Source organism: Epinephelus lanceolatus, chromosome 21, assembly GCF_041903045.1.
Source record: "Epinephelus lanceolatus isolate andai-2023 chromosome 21, ASM4190304v1, whole genome shotgun sequence".
NCBI classification, from domain to species: Eukaryota; Metazoa; Chordata; class Actinopteri; order Perciformes; family Serranidae; genus Epinephelus; species Epinephelus lanceolatus.
In genome coordinates, this window is record NC_135754.1 from 34,091,296 (window position 1) to 34,103,908 (window position 12,613).

Consider the following 12,613-nt stretch of genomic DNA (forward strand, 5'->3'; position numbering starts at 1 on the left):
TTACAGTCCTGAAGCCCTTTCCAACAAGCAGGTCTTTCAAGTCATCAGGATAACTTTGCAGATTGAAACCTGGAGCCCCCCAAAATCCAGATAACTATAGACACCTACTTTTTGACCCGTATTGTACAGTATAACATATGCAACTAGAACACAAGAGTCACAGGTGAAAATAAAAACACTTTATTAATCAATAAAAACAATTTTTGATTGCCGGCAAATATCTCAAAACAGAGGGAACTACATCCAAACTGAAATTAGAGGGTTGAGACTGTTATGGAGACATTTGACAAAGTACATAAATCATGACAAACACAAACATGAAAATATTTACATAACAAGACAGACAAAAAAAGTGCACTAAGTAGTAGCAATACTAAATAGTTGGTGTCGCACTGGGTTACACTGAAGTGAATGTTAACCAGAGTTTCATGCCTGAATATCACATTTAATGAGGACATTTCTCCTTTCAAAAACAATTGTCTGGACATCATCTTAACGTTGCGACTTCAGTTCAGCCTCATGTAAATACTCTAGCCTAACCGCTATCTCAGCTGCAACCTATCTCAGCTACCTATTTTTCTTTTTTTGTTTTTAAAACAGGGCGATGTGACATGTACTGACAAAACTTCATTCAAATAGACAAGTAATAGCACTTCTACTTTGAGAACGTTTCCCTCCAGTTCTCAAAACATTTAAAGTGAGAGAGAATGAGATTGTGAAAGAAAGGCATTCAAATCAAAGTGGCCGTAACGCACACCGTCATTGCACGCGTTCAAATAACTTCTATCTCATGTAACGACTCGGCTCACTTTGTCATCAACACAAAAAACTTAAAAACACAGGACTCGTAATATTCAAGCCAACACCTCGGCTTTACAGCAGTTTAAAAAAATTACCTCAAGTGGCTTTCAGTTGGCAAATAAGTTACTTGAAAGGGATATCGCTACACCACAGCGACAACTGAGCCGGTTTTAAGTTAGTGCTTAAAACAAGGCATCCAAGAGCAAAGAAAACATCAACAAATGATCCATAAATCTGATCTGTGATAGCCTGGAGTTGGTGGTAATCATACAGTACTCTCTGGAGCTGAATGCCCACCACAGTATCTTCAGTTCCTCCCGTTTACCGGCTGTGTGAAGTTTTAAAATCAACAAAAAAAAGAGTGTAGACTTGTACATAAAGCTGATGTGGCTAGACCTATAACCTTGCTTATACTACAGATTATGAACAGTTAATAAGAGCCTTCCTAAACGCAGCTCCCGTATTTAAACCTGCAGCGAAGGAATAGCGACAGACACGGCAAAATGCATATAGCCAAGCCTTTTAAAGACAAATTACAGTGCTATGTATAATTTATAAGGAAGTTGATACATTTTGCAATGCAGTGTGCCTCCTCCCTAAAACCTCCGTCTGCTCCTCTTGCAGGACTTCACCTCCAGGCCCCTTTTAGCAGTGGCCAGCCCAGGAACACAGCCTCTGACTCTCTTCTTGTCTCAACATCCTCCTTCCACACATCAATCCCTTCAGGGCCTTCTAAACTTAGATGCCGCCGACAAACTGACTCAAAAACTGGAATTTGCGATACACAAACCAACAGAATTGGAGTGCAGTGTTTTAGCATTTAAGATGTATTCAGATCAAGTGATGTGCACCATACAACCTTTGGTTAGGATCGGTGTTAATGGCATCCTAAAATGATGGACTTCCTTTAGCCTTTGGTATCTAAACTCTCCAACAACCATAGATGCTGTTCTTTGCCTGAAGATTTGCAACTCAAAAGCCTCAGTGACAAAAATCACTAAAAGTCTCCAGGGGTGGGGTGTGATCTGTCCTTTAAAACCTTCGGTGCATAGGTATTCCAACCATCCTCGCTGACAGTGTTCTTTTACTCCCACTTGTCTCGACACCAGTCCCTCGTTTCACCCTACACATCTTCTCCATCCTCAGTGGTTTGATGCAAAAGGATCAAGAGCAGCTAAAATTTTTCTAATAGCTCATTTTATGTCCTTTTATATCCCTCGTCTCCTTGCTTATTGTTTTCCCCCGTCTAAATAATGAAATATCAGTACTCAAACGAAGAGCTACTTCTGCTTCAAAGTTGTTTCCAGGAAAAAAAATGTAGGAACAGATTGAAAAGGGAGAAACTAATGCAGGAAGAGTAGTCAACAATGCCATTTTTCTACTCACCAGAATCTTCTTAAAGGAAAAAAGGACATCTCTCTTGCATCTGCAGAAATCTTTCTTATTGATTTAGCAAAGTGATAGAATAAACAGCAGTTTGCCCCCCTCACTTCTTTTTGTCCTTCTGTTTTTTCTCGGGCTTTCGGTTCTGCTCAGCAGTTGTCACGCCACGGGGCATGATCAGCACGCTGCCGTCAGCGCTGTACTGGAGCGAGTACTCGCTGGGAGGATAGGGCCGGCCCTCCTCATCTCGTAGCTGAGTGAACACCTCCTGGTACAGACTGTGCATCTTCTGCTTCATCTGTCGGATGGAACGGATGAACTCCATCTTCTCCTTCAGCAGGCGGGACTTGTCGCGCCTCAGGTCTTGGACGCCCTGCTCCAGGTTTATGATGGTGTCCAGCTTGCGCTTGCGGCAGTTCTGGGCCGCCATCTTGTTCTTGCCGCGCCTGCGGATGTCGCGGATGAGGGCAAGCTGGCCTTCACTTAGGTGGTGCTTGGCTAGAAGCTCGTTGAACTCTTCCACAGGCAGGTTGATGATCTTCTCGTTGGAGAAGGGGATTTTCATGGCCCGGGCTCGGCGTTCGTCACGACTTGAGTGCTTGTCGAGCAAGTCCTGAGGAGGCTGAAGCTTGTTGTGTTTGTCCCGGACAGTCTTCTTCCCAGCTGAAATGGGGAGCTCTGGGTGCTCGGTGAACGCAGAGGAAAGCGGCAGGTTGTAAGTATGATTGTGGCTGATGCTGTCGAGCTGAGGGAGGCTGTGGAACTGGGAGGGGTCCTGATAGCTCATACGGCAGAGCTTACTGTACTCAGGCTGATAACCACCAACAGCACCTTCCTCTGTCTCCGCAGTAGCAACCTCAGAGTCGGTGCTGTACCCCACAGCTCCCTCCTCGGAGAAGGTGGCAGACGTTGAAGACGAAGACGCTGCCGAAGAGCAGGATGTCTCAGAGCTGCTTGGGGAGGCGGGGCTGTGGCTGGAGTCCAGGGAAAGACCAGAATCTGAGTCGAGCTCTTCCTCCAACTGGGAAGCTTGGGCCTGGCTGAAGCCCTCCTCCATGGCAAGATCCAGCAAGCTGATCTCATCGAGCATGGACTCTTCCAGCAGGTTGCTGAATGGATCGGGCAGAATGGGCGTGGATGTAATGTTGGTACTAGAACTATTAATGTGTGGAAGAAAGATCCCGGTCAGGTTAGTGGCTCCAAACGTGGAGTTGATGTTGCTGGAGTTGCTGGAAGAAAATCTGAGCATGGTGGTTCTTGGAGTGATGCTAATAGAGTCCAACTGGGGGTTGAAAATCTGGGGGAAGTCTTGGCTGCAGCTGGGGAGGGACGCCTGGTGAAGGCTGACGTCCTGGTTCACCGGTGTTGAGGGAGTAGAGAGTCCAAAGTTTCCCGCGGTGTTTGAGTCAGTCGTCCCACTTGTGCCGCTGTCAGTGCTGGAGTTGCTGTGGGGCGAAGTGCTGTTCACTTCCATTGCCTTGAACAGAAAGATTTCATTAAGTACATACAGGTTTCTCAAATTATAAAGCACATTTTCGTGCTAAATAATTATGAGACAGAATAATAATTTCTATGGTTACATTTTTTCACACTCTGACACAGTAAAGAAGCGGCAAGTTTCATACTTCCAGATGTGCTTTTTCCTCATCATTTTCACTGTTTCGTTTTGGACTTACCTCAACAAATACAACACAAATACAACAAACAAATACATCTCACATGTTAAAAAGCAATTTATTTAAAAAGGGGACGTACCTGTAGCTCCATGATGGCCATAATGTCTTGCCACTGCTGCTCCAGGTCTAACTGTGGCTCCGCCGGGGGCAGCTGTGGTGCCAGAGGAAGGCCCTGAGACGTGGAGGGAACTTCTCCATTGGGAACTATTTCTGAGGTGCCAACCGGGGCTGGAAACTGTTTGGACACATTACAAAAACATTGAACTCACTTGTAGTTTTTTCACACCAATGAAAAAAGCAATACTGTGCAATGCATTAGAAACAACGAGTTTTATGTTTTTACTTCAGATTCTTCTCCAAAAGGGAAAGTGGCCTCCAACAGCCTCAAGCACTCTTGTAGGGACAGTGAAGTCTGTGAGCCAAGACCTGGGAGCTAGGCAACAACAACAGAAGAGATACCAATACAGTCAAAACTATTTATTGTTGTAGGGCACTTGTAGCTCAGTTTATCTGGTCTGGTCCAATAGAAGATGAAGCTGTGTATTCGTCTTCTCTGGTGTCACAAAGAAATAACTGATTGTGAGTGCAACTGGACCTCATATATCATAAACAGCAACAAAAGAGGCATTCCATAGCAAACTATTATAGGAGGATACTTACTGTGTGTGATCACTACTTTACACTCACTGTGTATTGACTCCCAAACCTCTGTTTTAAATCTGCTTCTGATTGTTTGGGCAAAGTCTCTAGCCTGACATCACCAAACCAAGTTGCAAATGCCAGTTAGTTGGGAACCTCTCAGTTCATTTCTGATTTCCAAGGGCTGCAGATCAAAATGCCACTGGACGCAATAAGACAGACCGACAACCAATTAGGTTAACGAAACGTGACGTAGCGCTGAGCAACGGACAAATGTGAACAGACGACAGCGTGCAGAGATGAGCTGTGATGGTGTAGCATCAATACCTGAATGAGTGGTCACTTTTGCCATCAAAAATTGAAAATAGTTTTTTAACAGAAAGTTCCACATCAGCCATAGCCATCTTACATAGGAATTGTGCAAATTTGCAGGAAAGCCCAATCAGTCTTTTTTCAGCATTGGCAGTATAAAAACAAAATCGGGGAGTGCAGCAAAATCCCGCTTGCCTACTTTTGTTTATACAGAATGTACACAATGGGGGGCGTGAGCAAGTAACAAAACGTGTAGCTCAGCGTGTGACGTAAACAGTGACGTGGGAGGGAAGCCGTGGCTGGTCAGTCCTTCGGCAATTCTCTTATAAGTCAGCCCACCCTTTACTGTTCCCGTCACTTGACGGTTAACGGCCTCTTCGTTTGCGAGGGCAACGAGGGCGCGCAATTCTTTGTCTCCCCAGTTACTCATCTTTACAGTGTCTGTCAGGTTTGCTACTAGCTGCTCATTCCTGCTATCAGCTGTTTCCTGTTAGTCTACCACCAGTGGGTCGCACAGCTGCTCCCTCAAGTCATCAACAGCCCCTCCCGTGGCGTAAGGGCGCCTCGTTCTTTTAAAACCAAAAAGGTTCCGCCAATATGTCTACCCTGTGCAGTGGAAAATTGGGCAACTCGCCAATCCGGCTCTGTGTGTCTAAACGCTCGCAGCTTGCCGGCAAAATGGCCCATCCTTTAGTTGCTTCTTCGAAGTACATAGATGGTGCTCCTCTTTACTAAGCTAGGTTCACGCTTGTCGTAAGGTCCCCAGCACAAGGGCGCGCGAGCCAAAAATGAAATCATCCCATATTTTGTGTAAAGCACGAAGACATGTCAGCCATCGTATCAAAGCCCAGTATTAGATAAACGGCTGTGATTGGCACGACCAGGCCGAGGTCGGCTGTGAATCTGTCTGAACAGGAGAGGGACCAGATGCATCTGCCACAGTAAATAAAACATGAGATAGCAGATTCGTCTGGTTCCCAGACTAAAAAATCTCTGCTCTCACATGGTGATCTTGCATGAGTATAGGCTATGTGAGGGAAATCAGGAGATCGCTACAATCAGAAGATGGATTTCTAAGCAGTAGCTATAGGCCTGTGTTAGTCTGCTTTGCCTTCACACCACAAATGAACCACACCAGAGTCTGATTGGAACCAGACCGGGACCACCTTGACAATCGGGATTCTTGGTCTGTTGCAATAAGTGCGGGTTGTATGGGCTTTTACACCAGCCTAAACATACTGTGTGAAACAAGCAAATGTAGAGTTTGTTTAAACCAAACAGGTTCCTTACAAAAACATCCGTCATCTGTTCTTTCTGCTGTTCTGTGTCTTGTTTTAAGGCTGAGGCACATTTTTATAACCTCACATTAGTTTCTGGCATGATCAAAATCCTGCATTGTTCACAAATATTCTGTGTATTCACCTCCTTAATGTTCAGGTACTGCGCTCAAGTCAGACCATCTTGTCTAATAAAATCTAAACAAGACAAGAACAACATTTTTGTTTTCTTTATCTGTGTAGGTTCATAGAAATGTCACAGATGCCACAAATACCACGAATGCCAGCTCTGGACGAGCCACACCTGTGTGCATCTGTAGTTTTACAAAGATTACATTCATGTGTCACGGGGCTAATGATTCTGAACGGCCTCTGAACCACTGGAAAATTCTCTCCAAAGTTAAGCCCTGAAATGATTTAATAGCATTTCAACTTTATAAAAGCAATGGCCGTATTTGCTTAATTTCTCCCTCCACTGTCTAAGACTTAACTCACTGACTGACGTGACACAACAATGAGATGAAACTCTTAAATTCAAACTGAGCAATTTTGCAAATGAACACAATTTTTCAGCCCACAATGTTCTATGCAAATGGTGAAATGAGACTAACTGGAAATGTCTCCACATGAATACAAACTCGTATTCAGCGGACGAAATTATCCTTTATCACCAGTGTGCAGCTCCCAAGTTTCTATTTTCTTTTATGTAATATTAGACAGTTAAATGTACCACCTCCCACTGGATGAAACACTAGGATACAGAGATCCATTTAGTCTACAAACCTGCTCTGGGATACTCTCTCCAGTCTCCCCGTCCACTGGCTGAGCACCCTGTAAGTTTACTCCATTCCTCCAGCTCTCTTGTTCCTCATTGCCGTCTTTGTTCTCATGTGGGTTGGGCTTCTCCTCCTCACTCTCCTTCTGTCGGTTGCTGTAGTTGAACACTTCTCTTCCTGCACCAAGGTCGATGTCCTGTCTCCACAGGATGTCAATCAAGTCAATGTCCTGGAAAAAACATACAGCAACCAATGAGAAATGGCCCTGTGCAGAGGACAGTTAATCATGTTGACATTAAATGCATTCAAAATTAACTCGTACTGAGCTACAACTGAAATCCAACATATTTTTTGTTTATTATTTACAGTAATAAACTAGCAAGTTCACGGGTTATCTTTTACACAAGCAGTTTGACTCATTATTTCATAAGAGGGGTAATTTTGGTGGATGATGCAACAGAAATGTAGTCAGATGCTGCAACCATGACAGAAACACTTTGACATGGTGGTTAACATGTGATCAGAAAGAAGTCATAGTTCATAACAGTCCAACAATGACTTTGTGTGACCCCTAACTCCATTCCATCGATATGGTCATAATGTGCAAGGTTTCTCAAAGAGGAGCTATTATGCTTTTCTTTATTTTGTGTCTTATACAAAGTGTTACAGTGAAGGATGTTTTTATTAAACGTGGCCACAGTTTCAAATGATGAGGTAACTGTATGTAGGGGTAATCCCTGTGAGCAAAAACCTCAGGCTTCAGAGTGCAGTGAATATTCATTTCCAACAGTTCCAGGCACACTACTGCAAGTGTTTACAATACGTAGCCTACCCTGCTAAATGTAGCTACATGCTAACATCAGGGAAATATGTCAACTTGATTGCCAATGTTGAACATTTCTCCCCGATCTCAGATTAGATTCCTGCTCGAACATGTGCAGCTGTGTTTAGAAGCTTTTACTGGATATTTTTCACAATGCAAAGTGCACTAACTGCAAGCTGCTAATGTGCGTGTAGCTACATGCTAACATCAGGGAAACCTGTTATCTTGTTCAGCAGCTTATATCGGTTATTTTGTAATGGTAAAAGTGCTTCTATACTCTGTTACAGTCATTCTCCGGCTGAAATGACAGCACAGAGATGCCAAGACACGGAAGACCCGTAATCGCTGACCAATCAGAGCAAGCTGGGCTTTTGAGGGTGAATACGGGTGTTCCAGCTCTAGTGGAAAGCTCCAGTAGTTCCAGTAAAAGCTAAAAGGAACAGTGTTTAAGATTTAGAGGGAGTAAGTGGCATCTAGCGTGAGGATTGCAAACTGCAACCGGGAACAGCTTCTCCTCGTTAGAGTTCCTTAAGTGCTTCTTGTTCAGAAGGTTTTTACAGCAAGCCCAATTATTCTTAGAGGTCGCTTCCTCCCCAAAACAAACGGTACCTGTGATTTAAACCGGTAAAAACAGTGAATAAAGCAGTTTCACTTTAAATAAAAATGGTGTTTTCAAACACTCGTGTGCAGAGGGGCTGCTGAGTACGGTGGCCAACGCGAAAACGTGAATGGCCCCACCTAGAGCCAGTGTTTGGTTTGGCCATTCTAAGCTACCGTAGCAACATGGTGGTGCAAAATGGTGATTTCAGTGGATGAGGACCCGCTCCCCACGTAGATATTAATGGCTCATTTTAAGGTAACAGAAACACAAATATTCTTATTTCTAGGTGTTTATACACCAAAGAAAATATACTTATTATATTCCATTTCTACCAATATATCCCCTTCAATCCTACACACTGGACCTTTTAATACAAGCAGAGATGTACCAATACCACTTTTTCCTTCCTGCTACCGATTCCGATCCCTAAGCCTTAGGTATCTGCAGATATCAAGTGCCGATCCGATACCATCGCGTAAAATAAAAATGGATGGGATATGAATTGTTTTCATTATTATTATCCAGTGTTGACACAGATCAAGACACGGGTTAAAGTGCAGCCACACAATTTGGTAAAAAGACATTTTAAAGGCTACAGTAGAATGCTTTTTAAACTCCACTCTGTTTCCATTTCGTTTGCCTGTAGCGTGAGTATGCGTAATGACCTGAGGCATTACGTGGTATCGGATTGGTCATAGAATGTACTCGCCGATACCCGATACCACATTTTAGGCAGTATCGGAGGCATTTCCGATACTGGTATCGGTATCGGTACAACTCTAAATACAAGTATTTTAAACAGTAAAATAACTACTAACAACAATCTATTATACATAGAAATGTTTAAGTGTCACATGTAAATGTAAAAGAATATATTGTTTTCTTTAGTGTTGATTTCAAAGTAAATTATGGACGATGAGTGTTTGCTGTGTATTTCAAAGTAGCACTCTTATTACAACATTAACTGTTGTATCACAGCTGAATCACAGCTGTAATGAATGTGACTCAACTGGTTTTACTAAAAATATCTGACACTGATAAAGGACCAGGGCTGTGGTTTCATGAATTATACTGGTAAACGCTGTCAAACTCAGTGTATGTTTTAATTTTTTGGAATACAGTATAATCGTGTGTTTTACGCTCCCATACCCCCAAATATTTATGAAACTGATACTGACTCGCAGTATTTTAAGTGAGTAACATTGATGAAAACAAACGCTCTCTGAATATTAATTTATTTCTGTTAACATGTGTGGCTTGTGATGGTTGCTACTTAGAAGACACGTTCACTACTAAATTAGAGCACCAAAAATATGTACATCCAAACTGTAATTTGTTAATTGTTGTGCATTATGAAATCCTGCTCTTCAAATGTATTTGTGAAACAGCAGGTGACTGTGGTGACATGAAGCACCTGTCAAAGGGAGGTGTTTGCCCCCTCCTCCTTCTGACAGGTGCTCCCCAGACATAAGCAGAGTGAAGGATGAATGAAGGTGCAGTACCTCTTTGGTGAGGTCGTCATTGCCATCCCTGCTGCCCTGCTCCTGGTTGCCCTCTGGGGCCACAGCTCCCAGGCTGCTGTCCGCTGCGTTCAGGTTGTACGTGGATTCAGGTGCTCCACTTCCTCCCCTCATGGCCGGGGTAGCTTCAGGGTTGTTAATGTCCTCTAAGCCGCCCCCATTGTCCAGGGTGATGCTGGGGCTGGACTGGCTGCTGGTGGACACCACAGTCTCAGAGTCACGATGCACTAGCCAGGTGTTGAGCTCGGTACTGGGCACAGAGAGGCGATCCAGCTGGCGCACCTGGTTCAGCAGCCGTCTTGTGGTGAAGAAATGGTCGAGGTCCACACTCTTTGGATGGATGCCATAGCCGTCCAGCGTGTTGCGCAGGTTGTGAAACTGTGTCTGGGTGTAGGCTGAGCTAGGGCCCAGGATGATCTCTCTCAGTGGGGGCAGCTGATTGCTTAGATAGGTGTCAACGTCCACCCGCACCCCAATGAGACTCAGAAGGATGGTGAACTGAATCAGGCCCTCTGTGAAGTACTTTTTCAGGTAAAGCATTTCTTTACAAAGGAACAAAAGGTGAAAGTAAAAAATAAAAACAAAAATGGGGCCAACTAGCTCGGATCAATACCTCTGTACTTGTACTAGAAGACGGAGATAGATACATGAACGTAAAAAAGTGGTCAAGGACAGTGAGGGGAAGGGGTCTTCAACTGGATTCTGAGTGTTTAGAAGGCATGTAAGATCCGAGATGGGGTTTCCACTCTGAGAGACAGTTGGTGCACAAAGCTTCGTTCTTTATAAGGTTCTCATGTTTCCACTCCTGACAAAAGTGAGAAATGACATTTTATTAGAATCAGAATCCAGTTTAGGAGACTTTGCTTTGGATTATTGGTGCATTGCTTAAACATATTCAAAGACAACTGAATTAACAATTTAAGCATGTACTGCAAAAACTAAGAGACCGAGAGAAAAATATAAAAATAAAACTATAATATTGTCCAAAGAACGTGCAAAAACTCACAGCACTGAGTGAAGAAAGAGTGTGCAATGTACAGATAACAGTCCAAAAGATGTGGGTTAATGTAAAGCACAGAGACATAATATTGTTATTATTGTGTTCTTATTATTATTATTGCTCCACAACAAACTATATTATCTTAACATCATAAATGAGACTAGTTTCAGCCCTGAGACACCCAAGTCTTACCTTCCTACATTTGCATAAAACACATGTTAATGACGAGAAAAAAAAAATCAGGACTTGCTAGCCCACTGCAACCACTCCATCCTCCCAAGACTAGAGAAGTGATGTCGGCTCGCACCGCGCAATGCCTTCTCCTTCTTTGAAATTCAGCAGCCCAGAGATGGTGAACACACAGCTTTAGACATCACCCCACCCTTGACAGGACAACTACTTCTTGTGGGTGCTGCTGAAGGTGAATGGGAGAGTCGAGAAGGCTCGCTGGGCTGGCTAGCACACGCACCAAAGACAACGTTAGGTGGCGGGCAGGGTCCCTCCCTCCTCCCGCACAGCTGCGCCTATCTTCGTCCTTATGACGTTTGCTGTCAGCTACATTGTGTTTTGAGACCCGGCGTCTGCTGTTACACACGTATTACCACCTTATTACGTAACGTACAGTACAAATAATACGCCGTGTCGCCACGTTAAATAGTTAGCTAGCATCTTTGTTTACCCTGAAAAGTGACAGGTACCCCTTCTGGTATTTTAGCACTACCTACATCAAACAATCTCCCTAGCAACAAGTGGTGAAAAGATGAATGACGGATTGTGCAGCCATTCGCGTCGGCTCAAGCGCGGTGACGACACATGACTCCAGAAAATCCCGACCAATAGGAATGAAGCGTGGGCGGGGCTTAGAGAAAAAGCTAAACTACTATTGGAACTCAAAGCCTGCACTGTTTGCTAGCCTGTAAGCTAGTTTGATGCTAACCATCATAAGCATTCAACTACTTTTAAAAGTAACTTGTGTATGAAACCGAATCACGCCACCGTGTTCAGTCATTTACACACAAATGCTACTTATTCACTCATGTGTCCGCTAGCGTTAGCTCGCGCCACGAATCACTGACAATCCGTGTATCGGCTTGTGCGTTATTAGTTAATTGAGTTAATACTCACTCGTGAAGATTTTGCGACTGTATCTTCATGCCCAAAAGTCCGCTACCACCTGACAACAGTGAGCGAGTCTTGTTTTATTAAATGTTCCACAGTATTGCTCGACATAGCATTCCCCAGCCTTTCCTCATTGAATGGCCCACCATGACTTGCAAAATTGCTAGCTGGCCCGGCTAGCCTAGCAAGAGCCGCTTGACACCAAAACACGCTTTCACACAGCGCATGCGCAGAACATTCTAGTAGCAAGCTTTCATCAGCCGACTGAAAATCCCCTGCTGATAATAATAACACACAATGTGCACCAAAATAATACAATGTTTTAACACATTTAGTGGGTAAACAACTTAATTCAAACAACTAATTACGTTTTTTTATTCAAAATAAATCAAGAAAAGTGTGTCATACAATTTTACTAATGTTAAATGGATTATTTTCACACAAATACTTATTATATTATATACATAATATAGTTTACAAGTCTGTACTGTACCATACTATATGACATTTGATATTCTATTTACTGCTGTACTATCAATATGATGTTATACTTGAATGGAAACCCACAAAACACTTTATTAAAATGATGATGTAAACTTGAAAATGAAAATGTAATTCAACCATGCAGTATAATTTTTCATATATGTATGTGTTACTTTACTAAAAACTAAAAATGAAAATGCATT

At 43.2% G+C, this 12,613-nt stretch overlaps 1 protein-coding gene across 3 annotated transcripts; it reads right to left on the reverse strand.

Annotated features, from left to right (window-relative positions):
• Nucleotides 1-157: 157 nt before the first annotated feature.
• nfe2l1b (nfe2 like bZIP transcription factor 1b) lies at nucleotides 158-12,159 on the reverse strand. 3 transcript variants are annotated; one of them, XM_033611574.2, is made up of 6 exons: nucleotides 11,934-12,159; nucleotides 9,791-10,613; nucleotides 6,872-7,093; nucleotides 4,204-4,293; nucleotides 3,940-4,095; nucleotides 158-3,661 (listed from the first exon to the last, which is right to left on the reverse strand). In XM_033611574.2, exons 2-6 carry the CDS (start codon nucleotides 10,346-10,348, stop codon nucleotides 2,288-2,290), a joined length of 2,400 nt encoding a protein of 799 aa, XP_033467465.1. In that variant the 5' UTR covers nucleotides 10,349-10,613; nucleotides 11,934-12,159; the 3' UTR covers nucleotides 158-2,287. The 3 variants fall into 3 exon arrangements, with proteins under 3 accessions (XP_033467465.1, XP_033467466.1, XP_033467467.1); XM_033611575.2 differs by lacking the exon at nucleotides 11,934-12,159 and adding an exon at nucleotides 11,001-11,556; XM_033611576.2 differs by lacking the exon at nucleotides 4,204-4,293 and having other exon boundaries at nucleotides 11,934-12,158.
• Nucleotides 12,160-12,613: the final 454 nt, after the last annotated feature.

Excerpts from the sequence above, each read along its gene's own strand:
- nfe2l1b (XM_033611574.2), bottom strand. The coding sequence starts at position 10,348 with ATGCTTTACCTGAAAAAGTACTTCACAGAGGGCCTGATTCAGTTCACC. Across the intron at positions 7,094-9,790 it reads ATGACGACCTCACCAAAGAG|GACATTGACTTGATTGACAT; the intron begins GTACTGCACCTT and ends TGTTTTTTCCAG. Across the intron at positions 4,294-6,871 it reads GAGAGAGTATCCCAGAGCAG|CTCCCAGGTCTTGGCTCACA; the intron begins GTTTGTAGACTA and ends GTTGTTGCCTAG.